This window comes from Mustela nivalis, assembly GCF_964662115.1.
Source record: "Mustela nivalis genome assembly, chromosome: 4".
Taxonomy (NCBI): Eukaryota; Metazoa; Chordata; class Mammalia; order Carnivora; family Mustelidae; genus Mustela; species Mustela nivalis.
Genome location: NC_139023.1, coordinates 112,509,227 through 112,532,729, shown reverse-complemented (window position 1 = coordinate 112,532,729; position 23,503 = coordinate 112,509,227). Strand labels below are relative to the sequence as shown.

At 36.7% G+C, this 23,503-nt stretch overlaps 1 protein-coding gene across 4 annotated transcripts in view; it reads left to right on the top strand.

Moving 5' to 3' along the window:
• GRID2 (glutamate ionotropic receptor delta type subunit 2) overlaps window positions 1-23,503 on the top strand; it is a 1,513,029-nt gene that overhangs the window by 1,104,470 nt on the left and 385,056 nt on the right. For all 4 annotated transcript variants that reach the window (XM_082728077.1, XM_082728076.1, XM_082728074.1 and 1 more), the window contains one exon: window positions 17,842-17,943. In XM_082728077.1, the coding sequence (XP_082584203.1) occupies window positions 17,842-17,943 (102 nt within the window). The remainder of the gene's footprint in view (window positions 1-17,841; window positions 17,944-23,503) is intronic.

Here is a 23,503-nt window from a genome sequence, read left to right as displayed (position 1 = left end):
GCAATGGCTGATTGTACTGTTTATGGCAAGAGTTATTTGGAAAATTTGAATGAGTAATCCTCTCTGGATCATCACAGGAATGACTCTTGGTATGAATCCAGTCATATTAAATAATCATAAAATCACAAAGCTAGACAGGATTTGATGAGAATTAGCTGATTTATTTCTTACCTTGAGTTGAAACCCACATGCCACAAAGTACTCTAGGCAACTGAAATTTGATTTACTTTTTGAGAAAAATAATACCCATTCATTCATTCAACAAATATTTATTATTTGTGAACTGTATAGGTGCTTGACATCCATTAGTAAACAAAACAAGCAATAACCCCCACCTCTGTGGAACTTGTAGTTGAATAGGGCAATAAAAAGGATTCCATGAATTTCCCTTTATCAATATTAGTAATCCTTGTTGGCTTTGTATGCATTGGAGGTTTATTTGCTCATATTATAAGAAACCATACATAAAATAGACCTAATCACTAATAGTGGTAAGAAAAGAATTTAGAATTTATTTGCATCAATCCCTTAGTTGAAATAAAAACTAGGCCTTCAAATGCCCAGTCCAACATTCTTTACTTTTTGCCCACTTCTTTTTTTTTTTTTTTAATTTTTTATTTTTTATAAACATATATTTTTATCCCCAGGGGTACAGGTCTGTGAATCACCAGGTTTACACACTTCACAGCACTCACCAAAGCACATACCCTCCCCAATGTCCATAATCCCACCACCTTCTCCCAAACCCCCTCCCCCCAGCAACCCTCAGTTTGTTTTGTGAGATTAAGAGTCACTTATGGTTTGTCTCCCTCCCAATCCCATCTTGTTTCATTTATTCTTCTCCTACCCACTTAAGCCTCCATGTTGCATCACCACTTCCTCATATCAGGGAGATCATATGATAGTTGTCTTTCTCTGCTGGACTTATTTCGCTAAGCATGATACGCTCTAGTTCCATCCATGTTGTCACAAATGGCAAGATTTCATTTCTTTTGATGGCTGCATAGTATTCCATTGTGTATATATACCACATCTTCTTGATCCATTCATCTGTTGATGGACATCTAGGTTCTTTCCATAGTTTGGCTATTGTGGACATTGCTGCTATAAACATTCGGGTGCATGTGCCCCTTTGGATCACTACATTTGTATCTTTAGGGTAAATACCCAATAGTGCAATTGCTGGGTCATAGGGCAGTTCTATTTTCAACATTCTGAGGAACCTCCATGCTGTTTTCCAGAGTGGCTGCACCAGCTTGCATTCCCACCAACAGTGGAGGAGGGTTCCCCTTTCTCCACATCCTCGCCAGCATCTGTCATTTCCTGACTTGTTGATTTTAGCCATTCTGACTGGTGTGAGGTGATATCTCATTGTGGTTTTGATTTGTATTTCCCTGATGCCGAGTGATATGGAGCACTTTTTCATGTGTCTGTTCGCCATCTGGATGTCTTCTTTGCAGAAATGTCTGTTCATGTCCTCTGCCCATTTCTTGATTGGATTATTTGTTCTTTGGGTGTTGAGTTTGCTAAGTTCTTTATAGATTCTGGACACTAGTCCTTTATCTGATATGTCGTTTGCAAATATCTTCTCCCATTCTGTCAGTTGTCTTTTGATTTTGTTAACTGTTTCCTTTGCTGTGCAAAAGCTTTTGATCTTGATGAAATCCCAATAGTTCATTTTTTCCCTTGCTTCCCTTGCCTTTTGCGTTGTTCCTAGGAAGATGTTGCTGCGGCAGAGGTCTAAGAGGTTGCTGCCTGTGTTCTCTTCAAGGATTTTGATGGATTCCTTTCGCACATTGAGGTCCTTCATCCATTTTGAGTCTATTTTTGTGTGTGGTGTAAGGAAATGGTCCAATTTCATTTTTCTGCATGTGGCTGTCCAATTTTCCCAGCACCATTTATTGAAGAGGCTGTCTTTTTTCCATTGGACATTCTTTCCTGCTTTGTCGAAGATTAGTTGACCATAGATTTGAGGGTCTATTTCTGGGCTCTCTATTCTGTTCCATTGATCTATGTGTCTGTTTTTGTGCCAGTACCATGCTGTCTTGATGATGACAGCTTTGTAATAGAGCTTGAAGTCCGGAATTGTGATGCCACCAACGTTGGCTTTCTTTTTCAATATCCCTTTGGCTATTCGAGGTCTTTTCTGGTTCCATATAAATTTTAGCATTATTTGTTCCATTTCTTTGAAAAAGATGGATGGTACTTTGATTGGAATTGCATTAAATGTGTAGATTGCTTTAGGTAGCATAGACATTTTCACAATATTTATTCTTCCAATCCAGGAGCATGGAACATTTTTCCATTTCTTTGTGTCTTCCTCAATTTCTTTCATGAGTACTTTATAGTTTTCTGAGTATAGGTTCTGTGTCTCTTTGGTTAGGTTTATTCCTAGGTATCTTATGGTTTTGGATGCAATTGTAAATGGGATTGACTCCTTAATATCTCTTTCTTCTGTCTTGCTGTTGGTGTAGAGAAATGCAACTGATTTCTGTGCATTGATTTTATATCCTGACACTTTACTGAATTCCTGTATAAGTTCTAGCAGTTTTGGAGTGGAGTCTTTTGGGTTTTCCACATATAGTATCATATCATCTGCGAAGAGTGATAATTTGACTTCTTCTTTGCCGATTTGGATGCCTTTAATTTCCTTTTGTTGTCTGATTGCTGAGGCTAGGACCTCTAGTACTATGTTGAATAGCAGTGGTGATAATGGACATCCCTGCCGTGTTCCTGACCTTAGTGGAAAAGCTTTCAGTTTTTCTCCATTGAGAATGATATTTGCGGTGGGTTTTTCATAGATGGCTTTGATGATATTGAGGTATGTGCCCTCTATCCCTACACTTTGAAGAGTTTTGATCAGGAAGGGATGCTGTACTTTGTCAAATGCTTTTTCAGCATCTATTGAGAGTATCATATGGTTCTTGTTCTTTCTTTTATTGATGTGTTGTATCACATTGACTGATTTGCGGATGTTGAACCAACCTTGCAGCCCTGGAATAAATCCCACTTGGTCGTGGTGAATAATCTTTTTAATGTACTGTTGAATCCTATTGGCTAGTATTTTGTTGAGTATTTTCGCATCTGTGTTCATCAAGGATATCGGTCTATAGCTCTCTTTTTTGGTGGGATCCTTGTCTGGTTTTGGGATCAAGGTGATGCTGGCCTCATAAAATGAGTTTGGAAGTTTTCCTTCCATTTCTATTTTTTGGAACAGTTTCAGGAGAATAGGAATTAGTTCTTCTTTAAATGTTTGGTAGAATTCCCCCGGGAAGCCGTCTGGCCCTGGGCTTTTGTTTGTTTGGAGATTTTTAATGACTGTTTCAATCTCCTTACTGGTTATGGGTCTGTTCAGGCTTTCTATTTCTTCCTGGTTCAGTTGTGGTAGTTTATATGTTTCTAGGAATGCATCCATTTCTTCCAGATTGTCAAATTTATTGCCGTAGAGTTGATCATAGTATGTTCTTATAATAGTTTGTATTTCTTTGGTGTTAGTTGTGATCTCTCCTCTTTCATTCATGATTTTATTTATTTGGGTCCTTTCTCTTTTCTTTTTGATAAGTCGGGCCAGGGGTTTATCAATTTTATTAATTCTTTCAAAGAACCAGCTCCTAGTTTCGTTGATTTGTTCTATTGTTTTTTTGGTTTCTATTTCATTGATTTCTGCTCTGATCTTTATGATTTCTCTTCTCCTGCTGGGCTTAGGGTTTCTTTCTTGTTCTTTCTCCAGCTCCTTTAGGTGTAGGGTTAGGTTGTGTACCTGAGACCTTTCTTGTTTCTTGAGAAAGGCTTGTACCGCTATATATTTTCCTCTCAGGACTGCCTTTGTTGTGTCCCACAGATTTTGAACCGTTGTATTTTCATTATCATTTGTTTCCATGATTTTTTTCAATTCTTCTTTAATTTCCCGGTTGACCCATTCATTCTTTAGAAGAATACTGTTTAGTCTCCATGTATTTGGGTTCTTTCCAAACTTCCTTTTGTGGTTGAGTTCTAGCTTTAGAGCATTGTGGTCTGAAAATATGCAGGGAATGATCCCAATCTTTTGATACTGGTTGAGTCCTGATTTAGGACCGAGGATGTGATCTATTCTGGAAAATGTTCCATGTGCACTAGAGAAGAATGTGTATTCTGTTGCTTTGGGATGAAATGTTCTGAATATATCTGTGATGTCCATCTGGTCCAGTGTGTCGTTTAAGGCCTTTATTTCCTTGCTGATCTTTTGCTTGGATGATCTGTCCATTTCAGTGAGGGGAGTGTTAAAGTCCCCTACTATTATTGTATTGTTGTTGATGTGTTTCTTTGTTTTTGTTATTAATTGGTTTATATAGTTGGCTGCTCCCACGTTGGGGGCATAGATATTTAAAATTGTTAAATCTTCTTGTTGGACAGACCCTTTGAGTATGATATAGTGTCCTTCCTCATCTCTTATTATAGTCTTTGGCTTAAAATCTAATTGATCTGATATCAGGATTGCCACTCCTGCTTTCTTCTGATGTCCATTAGCATGGTAAATTCTTTTCCACCCCCTCACTTTAAATCTGGAGGTGTCTTCAGGCTTAAAATGAGTTTCTTGGAGGCAACATATAGATGGGTTTTGTTTTATTATCCATTCTGATACCCTCTGTCTTTTGACAGGGGCATTTAGCCCATTCACATTCAGGGTAACTATTGAGAGATATGAATTTAGTGCCATTGTATTGCCTGTAAGGTGACTGTTACTGTATATGGTCTCTGTTCTTTTCTGATCTACCACTTGTAGGCTCTCTCTTTGCTTAGAGGACCCCTTTCAATATTTCCTGTAGAGCTGGTTTGGTATTTGCAAATTCTTTCAGTTGTTGTTTGTCCTGGAAGCTTTTAATCTCTCCTTCTATTTTCAATGATAGCCTAGCTGGATATAGTATTCTGGGCTGCATGTTTTTCTCGTTTAGTGCTCTAAAAATATCATGCCAGCTCTTTCTGGCCTGCCAGGTCTCTGTGGATAAGTCAGCTGCCAATCTAATATTTTTACCATTGTATGTTACAGACTTCTTTTCCCGGGCTGCTTTCAGGAATTTCTCTTTGTCACTGAGACTTGTAAATTTTACTATTAGGTGACGGGGTGTGGGCCTATTCTTATTGATTTTGCGGGGCGTTCTCTGAATCTCCTGAATTTTGATGCTCGTTCCCTTTGCCATATTGGGGAAATCCTCCCCAATAATTCTCTCCAGTATACCTTCTGCTCCCCTCTCTCTTTCTTCTTCTTCTGGAATCCCAATTATTCTAATGTTGTTTCGTCTTATGTTGTCACTTATCTCTCGAATTCTCCCCTCGTGGTCCAGTAGCTGTTTGTCCCTCTTTTGCTCAGCTTCTTTATTCTCTGTCATTTGGTCTTCTATATCACTAATTCTTTCTTCTGCCTCATTTATCCTAGCAGTTAGAGCCTCCATTTTTGATTGCACCTCATTAATAGCTTTTTTGATTTCAACTTGGTTAGATTTTAGTTCTTTTATTTCTCCAGAAAGGGCTTTTATATCTCTCGAGAGGGTTTCTCTAATATCTTCCATGCCTTTTTTGAGCTTGGCTAGAACCTTGAGAATTGTCATTCTGAACTCTAGATCTGACATATTACCGATGTCTGTATTGATTAGGTCCCTAGCCTTCGGTACTGCCTCTTGTTCTTTTTTTTGTGTTGAATTTTTACGTCTTGTCATTTTGGCCAGATAAGAGTAAATGAAGGGGCAAGTAAAATACTAAAAGGGTGGCAACAACCCCAGGAAAATATGCTTTAACCAAATTAGAAGAGATCCAAAATCGTGAGTGGGGAGAAAGGGGATAAAAAGAGGTTCAAAAAGAAAGAAAGAAAAAAGAAAAGAAAAAAAAAAAAGAAAAGAAAAAAAAATTTTTAAAAAAGAAAACACCTGAGAAAAATGTAAAAAAGAAAAAATATATATATTAGATAAACTAGTAAAAAATCGTTAAAAAAGAAAAAGGTAACAGTTAAAAAAAAAAATTTTACCCGAAGGCGAGAAGAAGAAAAAAAAAAAAAAAAGAAAAGAAAAAGAAAAAATTAAATTAACTGCAAGACTAAAAAAAATCACAGGAAAAAAGCCATGAGTTCCGTGCTTGGCTTTCTCCTCCTCTGGAATTCTGCTGCTCTCCTTGGTATTGAAACCGCACTCCTTGGTAGGTGAACTTGGTCTTGGCTGGATTTATTGTTGATCTTCTGGGGGAGGGGCCTGTTGTAGTGATTCTCAAGTGTCTTTGCCCCAGGCGGAATTACACCGCCCTTACCCGGGGCCGGGGTGAGTAATCCGCTCGGGTTTGCTTTCAGGAGCTTTTGTTCCCTGAGCGCTTTCCGTAGAGTTCCTGGAGGGCGGGAATACAAATGGCGGCCTCCTGGTCTCCGGCCCGGAGGAGCCGAGAGCCCAGGGCCCCACTCCTCAGTGCGCCCTCAGAGAACAGCGCCCAGTTACTCCCGTCTGCCTGACCTCCGGCCGCGCTCCGAGCTCACCGAGCCTGCGACCGGTTCAAGGTAACCCCGATCTGTGAGCTCACTGTCGGCTCTGTCTCTGCAGCCGGCTTTCCCGTTCCAATACCCGCAAGCTCTGCGACACTCAGACACCCCCGATCCTTCTGTGACCCTGCGGGACCTGAGGCCACGCTGACCCCGCGTGGGCTTCGCCCCGGTTTAGCCTCTGGAGCGATGTCCCTCAGCGGAACAAACTTTTAAAAGTCCTGATTTTGTGCGTGGTTGCTCCGCCGCTTGCCGGGAGCCGGCCCCTCCCCCCGGGGTCTATCTTCCCGTCGCTTTTGATTCACTTCTCCGCCGGTCCTACCTTTCAGAAAGTGGTTGTTTTTCTGTTTCCAGAATTGCTGTTCTTCTTCTCTTTGATCTGCCGATGGATTTTCAGGTATTTGCAATCTTTAGATAAGCTATCTAGCTGATCTCCGGCTAGCTGAAGCAGTCTCAGCTTGCTACTTCTCCGCCATCTTGACTCCACTTTTTGCCCACTTCTTAAAAAATGTCTTCCTTTTCTAACTTTGATGTAGTTATAGAATGCATTCACAAAACCTAGCACAACTTCCATGTAATTATCTATAAATCTTTTGGTTCCATGTGACAGAAACCCAACCTGAATAGTTGAGGCAAAAAAAAAAAAAAAAAAAAAAGAAGGGGGGGGTTATGCAAATAAATTTTAGTTTTTCAAGGACCCCAAAACACAAATAGAACTACTCCTAGGAAATGAGCACTCAAACACTATTAGAACATCCATGTGCCCTTTGTTCCATTCTCCTCTGGAAAATTATCCTACTGATTGAGGTCAGAATCACCTAATGGTTTCTGGTGTTAAACTGCCTGGGTTCAAATCCTAATTATTTCACTTCTGTGCTGAGTAATCTGGAACAGGTCAATAAGTTTTCTAATCCTCAATTTCCTCATATGTTAAAATTAGGGTAATTAATAGTATCCACCTAATAGGATTATAGCAAAAAAAAAAGTAAATTACATAATATCCAGGGCTTTGGTATAATACCTGCCTCATAGGAAGTCTTCAGTATATGTTAACTGTCATTACAGAGTAAGAACCATTAGGGCTAAACAGGAGAGAGCTGAGCTGCTGTGTATGGGAGCAGTCAATTAATACAGGCCAAAATGAACGTCAGTTAAGCCTTTAATCACTTAGGAGAAACAAGTTGGAAAGACGTTGCTGGCTCCCTCAGTGTCCCTTCTTTTCATACAGAATGACGAGGTGAGAGTCAGGTGTATCAGCATACATGGGGGAATTGTCTCACTGTTGGAGCAGACCCTGAGGCTCCTCCAGTTTTTGGACCAGTGTAGGGGTGAGGAGGAGGAACAGAAGAAGGGGAGGGCTAGGAAAGGAAAAGTATTAAGTCAGAACACAAGAAAGTGTCTTCAAGGCTCTCCCCTTCTTCAACCAGGATGTTCTCAGCAGAGACTTCTGGGGAAAGATTTCAGGCCAAGGTGCAGATAGAGAGGCCTCTGAAGGGAGGCTCCTGGCCTAAGCAGGCAAATACTGCCTAAAAATGTGGCCAGCCAGAGGTTACCTGAGTTCTTGACTACAACTCCCTTCAAGAGGCCTGCTAGGTGAAGCCATCCTAATGGGCTATATTCAGGCCTAAAACATCATTCATAGATATTTGGCCAGGAGCTGTACTCTTCAAGAGGATTTTGCATTATTTTGCATATTTTTTTCCTCTGAAGTTTCAACACTTCATATTTCATGGATAATTTTTGGTTCTCCTTTTAGTGAGATAGTATAGGTACATGTCCTAAAATGAGTCTTCAAATATAAGAAATACCCATCATAGGTTATGTTTTACTCTTATTGTTGTTGTTGTTATATATTTTTCAAATGATAGGACTAATGTAACAACATATTTTTCTCCCTACATGGTTAGGGAAAAAAATATCATTCCTTATATGGAAGGCTTCTGAAAAACATTCCTTTATCTTATTATATAAAGTTTATCCTTTCTGTACTCAGGAAGAATGAGAGTTGCAAATCTACATTTCCAAAAAAACAAACAAAAATTCAGTAGCTGCCAGCATAACATCTTGGATATCTACTGAGATCTTCATTTAAGGCATTGTTTTAAAAATAATCAACAATCACTGTAAGATGTATGAAGCTTTCTATTTAAAAATCATCTAAATTTGTTTTAGTAGTCAATAAGAATGGAAGTCCCACTTTGTGCCAGGAATTATGTATTTAAGAAGGTAGTGGGGAGACAAAAACAGTAATTTTTCCTGACTTAATGGAAACTTACAGATAATTAGTACAGTAAATGTTAATCTTTGAAGGAGAGGAACATGATACTACATTGGAGTGACCAGAGCTAACCTGGGAGATGGAGACAGGTAGTCAGGGAAGATTTATACTAACCTATAGAGGTTTACATTGAGATCTAAAAGATGAGTAAGAGTGAATTCAGTAAGTCATTGAAGAATGTCAGGTGTCTAGATTTTTCCAATCAAAGAAAGCTATATTATCAAAACCTTTGTTTCTCAAATTTGGCTACACTTCACAATCACTTTGGAAGCTTTTTTAAAAAATTTATTTACTTATTTGAGAGAGAGAGAGCACATGCACCCATGTGGAAGTGGGAGACGCAGAGGGAGAGGGAAAGAGAGGCATCCCCAAGCAGACTCTCCAGTAAGTGCAGAGTCCAATGCCATGGGCCTCAATATCCCAACCCTGAGATTAAGACTTGAGCTGAAACCAAAAGTCAGTCACCCACCTAACCAACTGAGACACCCAGGTGCCCCATCTTGGAAACTTTAAAAAATACAAGTGTCTGGATTTCATGCCCAGAAATTCTGATTTAATTTTCATGGCATATAGCTGTGGCATTGTTTTTGTTTGTTTTGGTTTTCACTCCCAAGTAGTTCTGATATACTTTAATATTGGAGAAATAATGTTTAAATCCTTAAGGCAGGAGGATTATGTCTAACTCAAGAAACTGAAAGAAAACAAATACAGTGGGACTGCCTGGGTGGCTCAGTGGGTTAACACCTCTGCCTTTGGCTCAGGTCATGATACCAGGATACTGGGATCGAGTCCCACATCAGGCTCTCTGCTCAGCAGGGAGCCTGCCTCCCCCTCTCTCTCTGCCTGCCTCTCTGCCTACTTGTGATCTCTGTCAAATAAATAAATAAAATCTTTATTAAAAAAAATGAATACGGCTGGCTTTTAAACACTGAGAGAGAATGTGGTGTGACCTGAGATTGTGAATGTAAAATGTGACAAATCACACAGACCTTGGTTGGCCACATTAGAAGTTTGGTTTTTCTCTTGATAATGATGGAAGACTATGTAAAGATTTTAGACAGAGGGCGTCATATATAAATTTATATTTATGTTACATCACAGAGGGAGGATTGTAAAAGAGAAGCAAAGGAGTTAACTTGGACGAGGGTGGTGGCAAGGAGATGGAGCTAAATGGATTCAGGAGTGTGTTTTTGGAAGGGAAATTGGCAGATTGGCAATGGATGAGATATGTGTGGTTGTAAAACAGATTCGTTAGTTTTTAGCTAGTGGAAGGATGGATGGTGGGGGTAGATTATGAGTTTAATCTTTTATTAGTATTATTTTTTAAGATTTTACTTATTCGTTTGACAGAGAGAGAGAGAGAAAGCACAAGCAGGGGAGCAGCAAGAGAGGGAGAAACAGGCTTTCCAATGAGCAGGGAGCTCAATGCGGGGTTCTAACCCAGGACACTGGGATCATGACCTGAGATGAAGGCAGACATTTAACGGACTGAAACGATGAGGTGCCCTGAGTTTAATTTCTAGATATTTGAGGTGACTTTGAGTTATCTAAACATAAATATTGGAGAGATAGTAAAATATATAAAGATGTCCAGACTTCAGATTTTAGATTGTTTGGCAACAAAGATCTACAGTACAATAGAAATGCTTTACATTAAACTTAAGTGTACCTTAACTTTGTAATTTCAAAAAAAAATAAATGGCTTACTTATGTAAAACACTGTACTAGGCACTGGGCACAAAAAGATGATAAAGAGGGGTGCCTGGGTGGCTCAGTTGGTTAGGCAACTGCCTTCGGCTCAGGTCATGATCCCGGGGTCCTGGGATCAAACCCCATGTCGGGCTCCTTGCTTGGCAAGGTGCCTGCTTCTCCCTCTCCCTCTGCCTGCTGCTCTGCCTACTTGTGTTCTCTCTCACTCTCTGTCAAATAAATAAATAAAATAAAATTTAAAAAAAGATGATAAAGATGGTACCCCTGACTTTAAGTGGTTAATTATGTAATGGACAAGAAAACAGAGAATTCTAATGTGGTTTTAAAACTTCGAGAGATAGCAAAGAATGAAAGAGAAGAAAATCCAGCAAGTTTTATCAGGTTTTAATGCTAAAGTATTATTAGAAAAAAAATCTGATCAGGAAAAAAAAAAAAAAAAAAAAGGAAAGCTAGTAGAAATTGAGTGAAGGGAATCACCCAGAAGAATTTATAAAATTGGCAACAGCATGGTATGATACCAGGATACGATCTCAGGGGATGTTTTGCTTTTTCATTCAGTTTGAACTAGAGAGACAGAAAAATGAAAAAAAAAGAAGAAGTAAGAGAAAAAGAAGAAGAAAGAGGATAATAGGAGTTTTAATGAATGCATTAATTTATCAGATGTTTATTGGGACCTACCATGTTCTAATGTATCAATACTGTGATAAGGACTAGGAGTACAACAGTAGACAAGGTAGACATCATTCTGACTTCACAGAGTTTATAACCTCCTTTTATCTAGAACAAGAAAAATAAAATTGCTTGTTTTTTGAGAAAGTGTCCCTACTTAGCTTGTGTAAAGGAAGCCAGTAAAAACGATGCCTTCAGTCAATGAGATAAGTAGGCCTTCTATGAGACTGCATTCCCTGGGTGTTAAAGCAAGTTTTAGTGCAGGATTTCTCAATCTTAGCTAGAGGTTCAAATTACCTGGAGAGCCATAAGTCATACCGATGCCTGGATCCCATCTCTGGAGATTTGGACTTAATTGTTCTGGGTTTGTGCTGATATATCAGAAGTTTTTAAAATCTTCAGGTGATTCTAATATGCAGCTGAAGTTGAGAACCACAGCTTTAGAGGTATGCTTCCTCACTGAAACTAGAAAGGAACTCCAAACAATGAGGCTGAGCTAGAAAAATGAGGGCTGATTTTACAGGGATGATAATTAACACTTCTTTAGTCTTTATGTGCCGGGAACACTTCTAAATACTTGACATATATGAAGTCAGTTCATAATCCCACCAACCCTGTGAGAAAGTCACTTTAATTATGACCATTTGAGAGGTGAGAACACTGAGGCCCAATGACAGATGCCCAGCAAGTGTCAGAGTAGGGTAGGTGTTTGAACCTAAGCAGTCTGTTTCTAGAGTTTCTGGTTTTAGCCGCTATGATATACTGCCTCTAAATATAGTGTAACAGTAATTTTACACCAAAAAGAATTATAAAAGAAGGGAAAACTTATAACAATGGTAAAATATTAATCAATTAAATGCCAGGTGATACCGTGAGTAGTTATTATAGCTGCATAAAATATCTTTAAGCTATTTTTTCATGTCTATAGCTTCTCATGTTTATATTCTTCATTTGCAGAAATCAGCTAAGTTCTTATTTTATATGTACATCATTATATGGTGCAGAAATTTTGTTTTCAGCAGCAATACAGGGAAATGTAAACAGTGGAATCAGGGGATATTTCTTTCTGATTTTTTTTCCCCAAAGATATATTCTCCTAAAGGAAACTCAAGTGCTAAGTCTATTTCACATAATCTGAAGAACATCTACTACTTCACAGTAATGACCAAGCTGTAGGAATAGAATCTGGGGAGGCAATAATCATCCCCTAGAGAGAAAATCTTACAAATTGAACCTGTTTTACAGGTGGAAATATCACCAACAAAATTATTATTGGAGAGATTAATGACACACTACATTCCTGTACATATCAAAGAAAAGAAACATCCCAATTTAACTCTATAAAACATGTATCTGAGCCAACCTGCCATATGTATTTCTTTTTACACTTTCTATCCCATTATAGAAGTAATACCTACCAAATAAATGCTGTGCATTTCTAAATGGGTAGCTTCCAGCTACTTTGCCTGTGCTTATTGTTCCCTTTTTTCGTTTAAAGGCTGGGAAAGCAAGTAAAGGCAATACAGGGGCAGGCAGCACACAGCCTTGATAGGTTGGGTCCTGCAGCTGGAGCTTCCGTACTGGAGCCAGGCTTCATTTGTTCCATATGAATACAAGCTAATAAATGTAGGGAATTCCATTTGGTATTCAATTAAGAGCTCTCTTGACTCCTGTGATTAAGGCCTGTAACTATTAAGCGTAAAATTAAAGTCGAACCGTCCAGCTCTTTTTTGACATTGTAACACTGCCGGGAAAATAGGGATGCAAAACCTAGTCAAACGTCATCCTTTAAAGCCCATGAACAAATGAAAAGAGGAAATACTGAGAAGAAAAGAGTAAATATCTAAAACTTGGTCATTTGCTCACAGCATGATGCATCGTGTCAGGAACCTATTACTGTCCTCTTGCAAATACATCAACCGTTTTGTTGAACACAAGATGCTACATTGATTTTAACAGAGAGCAACAAGATTATGGTCACTAAAGCTCCAATGAAGGGGATAATTAAAGCATTAAGCATTTTTAAGATTTTAAAGCGACTTTCAGCAATAACCAGATAATGCTACAGGAAATCGATATACTGTAATTGAAAGGAAATTGAATTGGTCTTTATTTTTTTAATCCCTTCTAAATTTTCTCTAGACTGTCAGACCATGGGAGACACTGAATCCTGTTTTGCCATCCGCAGTATGACTTTCTGTAAATCTCATGTGCTGCAGGGGCTACTTTTATTATTTTTAACTTAGAAAGTGCTCAGCTGACTACATAGTGTTATAAGTAAGAGTCTGTGTGCATTATCTTTATTAGTCCCTGGCCTCATTGTTTAAAAAAATCAGGGGAGGGGGAACAAAAATAAAAACACAGTCGGACAAGAACAACCTTCTCCACATACCCAGAGAAATCAAGTTAATAGAATTTCTAACAATGAAACCAAGGAAGTTGTGAGATAAGCTTCACACTGGAACTTAAATGAAATTCTTCCAGGTTTTTGTTTTTTGTTTTTTGTTTTTGTTTTTGTTTTTTTCTTAAATCACTGTGTCAATCTTTCTACGCTGCAAGGAATATGACCCACTGTAGATACAAATTCACTTTGAATTTGTGTCAACCTAATTCATTTGTATTGCTTATTATTGGAAGGAGCTATTACAATCAAACAGAAAAACGAAAGGAACCTCAGGGAGATGAGTGGCTATGAAGAGAAATTAAGGAATCTTAAAACTTGAAAAATAATCAGCATTTTCTCTATGTAATGCTATTATTTATTTCCTCACTTATCTCTGGTGTACATTTTGAGAAATATCAACAGACCTTTCGGTAAATGAAATGTGTTCCACACTTATCTTTAGTAATTTGGTGATGCAACATAGAGATTTCCAGAAATGTTTTTGAGAATCTCTTGTCCATTTCATTTTTCTGCTGCTTTCCTTATTCTACTCAATACCTCATGACTGATTAAGTGGATAAAAGGTAACACAGTGGAAGGAGCACAACCTCTCAATCTTCAGTTTTCCCTTCTGCTGAATGGAGATAATAATGTTGCCTTTCTCATTGCATTGTTTTGAGAAGTAAATTTATTAATATAAGTAAAGACCCCAGAAGATTAATGTATACTATGCATTATGTACATGTTATAATTTCTTTGATAAAAATGATGATGATGATGATGATGATGATATGCCTTTTCAGTTACATTGCCAGAATGTGAATTCACCAACTTATATTGAGGAAGCCAGTTAACAATTCTAAGCCTTAATTTTTTGACTAAAATATAATAATAGTATTTTCTCTACCTACCTTAAATAGATCATATTTATAAAAAAAATTCATAAGCTATAAAACTGCACCACATTGAAACCACTGAACTAAACTTTTATTTTTTTAAAGATTGTATTTTTTTACCTGAGAGAGAGAGCGAGAGAGAGAGAGTGCTCAAGCAGGGGAGGGGCAGAAGGAGAGGGAAAAGGAGACTCCCTGCTAAGCAAAGAACCCAGTAAGGGGCTAGATCCCAGGACCTGGAGGTCATGACCTGGGCCTGAGCTGAAGGCTGAACCATCCAGGCATCCCGAATCTGGACTTTTTAAAAGCACTAGTTTAAATCCTAGTTTCATCTCTTGGTAGTTATGTGACTTTAGATAAGCCCTTAGTTTCTATGTTTATAATATAAAAATAATAATAACACCTTGTCATAAAGTTATTTTGAAGTCTAAATGAGATCAGGTATAAAGAGCTCAGTGTCATGGCTAACACTTAGAAATTATTCCAAAAAATGCAAAAAAAAAAAAATAGTTCTATTCAATATAGGAAATAAGCATTATTTTAACTTCTGAATGATTTCTTTGATTTGTCTCATTTTGACATGTGACAAGTGGATATATTTTATTTCTAGTTTTCCAGATAAACTGTTTCCTAAACTTTATTCTAACTCAAATTCAGTGTCTGAAATTCCTAGCTCTTGGCGTCTGTAGCTAATATTCAACTACCTTTAAGTGTTAGAGTTTGTACATATGAAGAACTGAATTAAGTAAAAGGTGTTACCAATCCTAAAATCCCAACTGCTGTTATGATGAAAAGAAACAACTTTACAAGTGCTATGATCGAAAGACACGTGAGTCAAATCGCAAGCAAAAGGAGAGAAGAGAGAGAGAAAATAGAAATGGAAAAAAATCATCAGGCAGAGGAGAAAACGATGTCTTGTAATATATATGAGAAAGAACTGGGCTGAATATTTTTTTAAGTGAGAAGAGACACTATATATATATATATGTATATATACATTTGAGATTTTGTAATAACAATAAAAACATTTGTCTTCAGACCTGGGCAATAACTTACACATTTGTATACATATATAATGTGTATATATATATTTTGTCTTCAGACCTGGGCAATAACTTACACATTTGTATACATATATAATGTGTATATATATATTTTGTCTTCAGACCTGGGCAATAACTTACACATTTGTATACATATATAATGTGTATATATGTATATATAATGTGTATATATATACATATATACACATTATATATGTATACAAATGTGTAAGTTATTGCCCAGGTCTGAAGACAAATGTTTTTATTGTTATTACAAAATCTCAAATGTTTGAGGGCCTTAAAATTTTTAAACCACTGACTATATTTAGTTATGATTAAAGGAAGATGTAATTAAGAAGCCAGAAATTATATATTTTTAAATGTTTGTCCAGAGCATTGTTCAGACAGACTGCTCAGCAAGCCTTATTGTTATTCCACTAGTATACATTTTGACTGGGTCAATACACCCAAATCCTATGGCCAAGTTGGCATAAATAAGATGTCATTTATTTAGTCAAACTAGCAGTAGGTTCACCAAGGAAGACCAAAAAAAAAAAAAAAAAAAAAAAAAAAGAAAGAAAGAAAGAAAGAAATGCTTGTATTTACTTTGGTAACTTAGCCATATTTACCTTGAACAACATGATGTCCTAAAAGCTATTCAGTAAGCTTGGAATTAAGGAATAGAACTGCAAAATGTGGATAGTGTAACAGCCCTTCACTTAACGTTGTAAACCACTTTTCTCACTAGTATTTAGTCTAAGAAAATAAAATCTTCTTGAAAAAGTTACTAGAAAAAGCACACATCAAGGAATGTAATTGAGCATAGACTTTCGTTGACCTGAGAAGAAAACAAAAGATCGAAAGAAATTCCGTAAGGTTCTAAATTGGGCAAGAGGACTACAATATCTCTGATAATTAGACTTTCAGCACATTTGGATCTGCTAATTAGATCTAAGTTCTAATTAGACTTTTTAGGTAACTAAGAATGACATATCATTGCATGAATTTAATGTGTTTTTGTAGTTGAAACCTATAATTATCAGCCTTTTCCAAATTATTTTAATACAGAAAAAGCTGGCTTTTTGTTTTTATTGTGACATCCCTTCTCTTAAGATATATTGTGTACATTTTAGGTTTCTTAATTAAACCCCTCTTGGGGACTCAGAGAGAAGCCTGAGTTTTAATAGGAAGCACCTAAATCTTTTATTTATGAAGGAGACTTGCCATCGTGTTGCCAACTTTGGAAGCCACAAACAAAATGCAATGCAAGGAAATAAATCAGTCTTCAGGAGGAAGCAGCACAAATAGCCAGGTGCCCCTATAAACCATTCAGTCAATCAGAGCAGTCTCCAAATATGACTAAAGGATTGTTATATATTTTTTTTTAATTTTTATTTTTTATAAACATATATTTTTATCCCCAGGGGTACAGGATTGTTATATTTTTAAAGCATGCAAATGGAATAGGTTCCTCAAAGTGAAAGCTCATGATCTAGTATCAGAATTAATAGCATGACATTTCTTCCCAAGATGCGCATTATGGGATTCTCTTTGCAGCTTTGCTTTTTGAGTTATCTGCTAATTCAAGTCACAATATCTCTTTTTTTCCCTCCTTATTTCTGAATTGAGAGTTACCAGTTTTTATGTGTTGTGACTTATAGGCAGTGATTTTAAAACTGTGAGCTCTCAGATTTAGATATTACAAGAGCTGAGAACTACATGAGGATGTAAAATTAAACCAGTATTTGGATTGTAAAGAGCAGTGAATCGCTGCAAGACTTTAAGGAAAAGGCAGCTGCCAAAATATTCCAAGGAAATCGATAGCACTGACCAAAAAGGCAAATTATATTGTTGAATGTACTGTGAATACTTGAAAATACCAAAGCCATATACATGATTTTGCCCCTCAAATAAAAACAGTAAACCTTCTAACTGTATTAAAAATCTTGTTTTTTCCAATAAAAGCAGTGTAATATCTAATTAAAACCATTGAAACTATAAGAATCTAACTTGTACAATAATTGATATATTAAGAACAGATATTATACTAGAATTATATGCACTATTATTTTTCCAATTAGTGCATTACTGGGACCGAGTTATTGGTGTATTATCACTCCTTATTAAGTCCATGTCCTTAGTGAGTCTCCTGAAACATATTGGATACTGTTGTGTGCCATATAATGATATTTAAGAGTGGGAAATGGAATTTCTGATTGCTTCAATTGCTATTAAAAAAGAAAACCTGTGCAGGACCTTTCCTATACCAGTTATTTCAAGAGATATCACACAGTTTTCTGCAAGACTTTTGCACAGGTGATTGGACTGTTCTTCAGGCAGGAAAGTGACCAAGCTATTTTACCTTTCAGCTTGGGTGCTGGAATCCTGTCACAGGGCTGAATGGGTCACTGACTGACAAGAAACTAGAGAATAACATGCGTGGAGTGGTTCTACGTGTGGTGACCGTTCTGGTAAGTCTGATCTGAGCCGTGTGGTTCTGGCTTCTAGAAGTTACCATATCCTTCATTTCTTTATGTTTTTGGTGATGCCATTATCTTTAAAGAACTTTTAACACATCCCAACTGTGCTTTCAAAGATATGTTTAATGGTCATATTTTCTGACCTCCAATTTATATGGATCAGAATCAGATTTTTGTAGGCTTTGCTTTTAATTACAGTGTTTTTGAAATTTTCTTTCTGAGACATTTTAGGCCCAGTTTGCTGTACAAGATAAAGATCTCCCTCAGGCATTTTGTCACTAAAAATCTGCATAGATAAGATTAATCACGCCAAGCAAGGGTAGAGTTGACAAAATGTAGTACACTCAGTAATACTCAAACATTGGCAGACTAAAACGTAGCAAGAACCTACTTCAAAGGAAAGATCATATACTATTGTTTAGTAAATATTTCTTGAGAGTCAACTCTATTCAAGCTCATTGCTGATAACTGGGTGTCACTGATGAATAAAGGAATGGATAGATATGATTTTGTCTTTATGAAGCTCATCATCTAGTGATTAAATGGAATTATACATGTAAAATATTTATTACAATTAGATTTACTTAGAATCAAATGACAACTATTATCATTCTGTATATTATTATTTTCCCTTTTAATAAGCATATAAAATTACGTGTAAAAATATTTTAAACAGTAAAATACTCAAATGAATACTGTCTAAATACCCATAAAGCAGGAAAATATGCATTCTCCCTTGTTATTTCAATGAGTTTAGGCTTATGCTACTCTATAGTCAGTTTCAAAATGTCCATGGTGGTTAACTTTATTTTTCCTTAGAAAAGCCTCCTTGTTTTTAAATTTGAAAAAGTCTTTTCTATGGGCTGAATAAAGTGCAGAATTTGTAGATGGAAGAAACATGGTCTCTTTTTTTTAATTGCTGCCTATTGAGTATATAGCAAAGTTTATAACAGCAAGGTCTGCCCTTTTATACATTGTTCAATACAAATTAAGTGGACTCAGCATAATTTCATTGTTTAAAAAGAGATCTGTATTGGGATGCCTGGGTGGCTCAGTTGGTTGGACTACTGCCTTCGGCTCAGGTCATGATCCTGGAGTCCCGGGATTGAGTCCCGCATGCGGCTCCCAGCTCCATGGGGAGTCTGCTTCGCCCTCTGACCTTCTTGCTCATGCTCTCTCTCACTGTCTCTCTCTCAAATAAATAAAAATAAAATCTTAAAAAAAAAGAGAGAGAGAGATCTGTATTATTCTCTGTAAGAGCATATTCAAATGAGTAGTCTATCTCCCTTTTTTGGTGCCTATAATTTATTCTTAGTTATTATTTTGATAAGATTTTTACTTTTTTGGCAAATATTATGAATACTTGGCAACTTGAATGTGATGGTGATTCTGAATGCACCCAAGGTTGTGGGTATGCAATGGCATCGATGTGCTATTATTTAAAAAAAAAAAAAAAAAAGACAGACATTTAAAGTGCAGTGAACTATTAATAGTCTCTTTTCTAGTGATTAACATAGAATGTCAGGAGAAAACTTCAAGAAAGACAATATATCTACATTGTTTTTATCTTTGAGATTCAGATTTCTAAGGCTAGCTAACCTCATTTAGTCACTAAGCAAATATTTATTTAATACTTTACTGTCTGATAGACTTAGTAATGGATATAAAATGAATAATACATGTACCTAATACATTACATATCTATTATGTAGGTATATGTATTCACCTTATATGTATATTCATACCTCAGGGTACACAAAGAATCTTGTTGGGAGATGCACATACAAAAAAAAAAAAAAAAAAACAGGCAAGAACTGTTAGGTACTTACTATATACCAAGTATTTTATGAAGTTATTAGCCTGTATTGTTTTATTTAGTCCTTACAGTATTTCTAAGAAATAAGTACTTCTCTGAGTCCAAGGATGAGGAAGAGGAAACTGGGACATGCAGAGGTTGGTCGGAAAAAAAAAATGTGGCGTATATACTGAGTTAGTATATAGAGAGAGTTAGGATTCAAATCCAGGAAGTCAAACTGACTCCAGACCTCTTAACTTCTTCCTTCTTAACTTTATATTATACTTTCTCTACTCCTACTGTGATAAGTATGAGAATTCAGGTATCTATAGGACTTTATTTGGCTTGAGGGTTAAAAATTCTTAACTCTGAATAAGATGACAGTGAATTTTATCAGGAAAACTTCATATGGAAAATTATTGTAAGTTTATGTCCAGACTGAACAAAATTATTGTCATGCATGAAATTGCGATGCATGTATTGCTTCATACAATGGTAATGCGTTCATGCCTCAGTCTCACCTTCATGACTCATAAGGGCCTCCATGTCCTGTAAGCTCAGCCCTGCACAGATCCCAGACATGTTAGTTAGTGGAGACATGCAAACAATGTTTTTCCAGGTCTTCTGTGAGGCAATGTGGATTTATCAGTGTGTAAAAGATCCTTACACTTATTACACTCCCGCAATATGTAGCCATTATACTCAATTATTTTATAGGCTTACTGTTTCCTCTCATCTGTTTGCATGGAACCAGCCATGACCTTATTTATTTCCCACAATCACTCTTCCAGGTCTAGCTCTTACTTATGTGGCTTTGCAGGCTTCTGCTAAGAATGCTAATGACTCTCCCCTCAATCCACCCAGCAACTCCAAAATCTTGATGCCTACCTAATCCCAGAACTTAGATTTGGTTTATACTGAACTTGATTTGGCCACGTAAACACCACTTTCTTGTATTCCATGAACTTGCCTCCAACACTATCAAGAAGGGAGAAGGAAAAGGAGGTTTCATGTGTAAAGCCCCTGAGGGGAGGTCCCTCAAACTTTATTCCATCCTAACTGCAATCTAGTCCCAGTTCTACACATACCTCCTTTAGTGCTGAGGACATTTATGCTATAATGACACACAGGTTAATAAAATTGATTTTCTCTACCCAAGTTTTGAAACCCCCATTCTTATCACCGTTAATGATATTTCATTGACTTGAAAGAAATACTCTGATACTTATTTTAAACCAAATAATTCAGCTCCATACCACTTATTATCCTGTTGGAAATAAACGGTATACACAAATGCTTAACTAAAGAGAGTTATGCCTCTATCAGAAAGGATGAATACCCAACTTTTGTAGCAACATGGACAGGACTGGAAGAGATTATGCTGAGTGAAATAAGTCAAGCAGAGAGAGTCAATTATCATATAGTTTCACTTATTTGTGGAGCATAACAAATAGCATGGAGGACATAGGGAGATGGAGAGGAGAAGGGAGTTGAGGGAAATTGGAAGGGGAGGTAAGCCATGAGAGACTATGGACTCTGAAAAACAACCTGAGGGTCTTGAAGCGGGGGGGGGGGGGGGGGGGAATGGGGGAACAAGGTGGTGGGTATTAGGGAGGGCACGTATTGCATGGAGCACTGGGTGTGGTGCAAAAACAATGAATACTGTTACACTGAAAAGAAATTTTTAAAAAAATAATAAAATAAAATTAAAAAATAATAAAATGACTATTAAAAGTTATTAAAAAAAGGAAGAGTTATAATGATTTTATTGGTAGTAAGTAAATATCTTCACTTTTGAACTGCTAATCTTGATCATTTGATAATAAAGAATGAAGTAATTAAATAAAAAGGCATTTGACCAATACAAATAAAAGTTAATACATCCATTAACAAGGATATAAATAGGGTTAAAGGATTCAACAAGGGATGTTGATGCACCTAGCTACATAGGTTAGGTGCACAGGCCTAGCTGCACAGCAAGTCTTGACTACCCTGAAATCTGATGGGGCATGGCGAGGTGGTAGTACTAAGATTTGGCAATAGCTAGAACCATGGGAGGCCATTCAATAGTAGCTGTGACTTTCCATACAGAAAGAGGATGGAGAAAGTTACTATCAAGCCACAACCAAGCAGTGAGGAAGTGGGGAGAGGGGTTATGCCAATTTTCCTTCTTCTGTCTTTCCATCCCTTCACTGTCTCCAGGTGAAAACCTAATCAGAAGTCAGGGAGCAAGGGAGCCCAAGTAAGGAAGACTGTGAAGGTCAGCCAGGCTGCTGGGACACAAAGCAGGGCAGTGAAGGGCAGAGTGGATGGAGAGGGGAAATAGGGAAGAACCAACATTAGCATCTACTATTTGAAAGAACCTGTTAAAAACTTTATATGTGTTATTTAGTCCTTATAAAAGCCCTATGAGAGATGGATCAATGACATTAGAAGGTTGAAAATTGGGCACAAAAATGCAAACTAAAGTCCTATGACCGTATAGCTAGTAAGAGCTAGAGATAAGTTTCAAGCCCAGAGATTTGGGCTCCAGAGGCCGCATTCTTAGCCCCTCTGATATCTCCCTTAAGAATCTGAATGAACTCATGTTAGGCTTAAATTAAATATAATTATTGAGATGGGAAGGTTTCAAATTTATGGGATTGATAACTTAGAAGCATTTTTCTAAATAGCATCACATATGGATAACTTTATACTCAGCCATCTCCAAAGCTACGTAAATGTTATGGAATGAGAATAAAATTCAGACCCAGCAAGCTTAGTTCTTTTTCTACAATTTATGTTTATATTGGCCCACTAAGCTCTCCTTTTCCTGGTACCAAGTGTATTAGTACAAGACATTTATTAAGATTTGTTTTTTCCTTTTAACTTCTAAAGTAGTGGAACTATGGATAGCCATAAATAACCCATTATGTCATTCAGTTATTTTCATGTTAAGTCACAAAAAGTTGTTGCAAACATGACTGAGTTGTAAATATCATTATAATACTCACTAAAATATAACGGAAAGAAGTTGGCAACAAGTGCAAAGTAAGGCTTGAGAAGGAAGCTATGCTGTACAAGATCTCTGAAAATATAAACTGGCATTTAGAAGGAACTCACTGATTAATAATTCTTAAAAACAGACACATGGCATCTCTAATGAAACATGAATTTACTCAAATTCATTTGAGAAATATTTATTGAGTGCCTTCTTCTAGGTGCTTGGGCTACATACAAAACAAAGAAACTGACTTTTGGGAGTTGCATTCCAGTAGGAATGTTCTAAAGCTCTCAGAATATTTTTGAAAAAGATGCAATACCATTGTCCTATAGTAAGTGTGCAACATAGTATTTCTTTTGCCATTACCATAGAAATAATTTTAAAACTTTGTATAAATGTATGATTGGAAATTTATGGTAAAGCTATGAGAGTGATATTTCTGTATTTTATAAATTTGAAACTATACAGTTTTTAACATTTTATTATCTGAAATCAAGATACTTTTTCAGTTAATTAATGGTTCCTTATAATTATATTTGGCAGCATATTTTATCTTAGTGATAGAAAAAACAATTGTGCATTTTATAATCGAAAGTATTTTAGATTAAATAATATATGGAGGATATTTTTATAAAATTAATTAAGTTAATGGATATTCCTGGAAAGCTGAATTCAACAAATCTGGGCAAGAAGCCATCATAAAGAGAGAGACTATTTTAAGGAATACTTCCAAAAGAAAAGAAATAACATTAGGAAATGAAGCCAATTCTTTA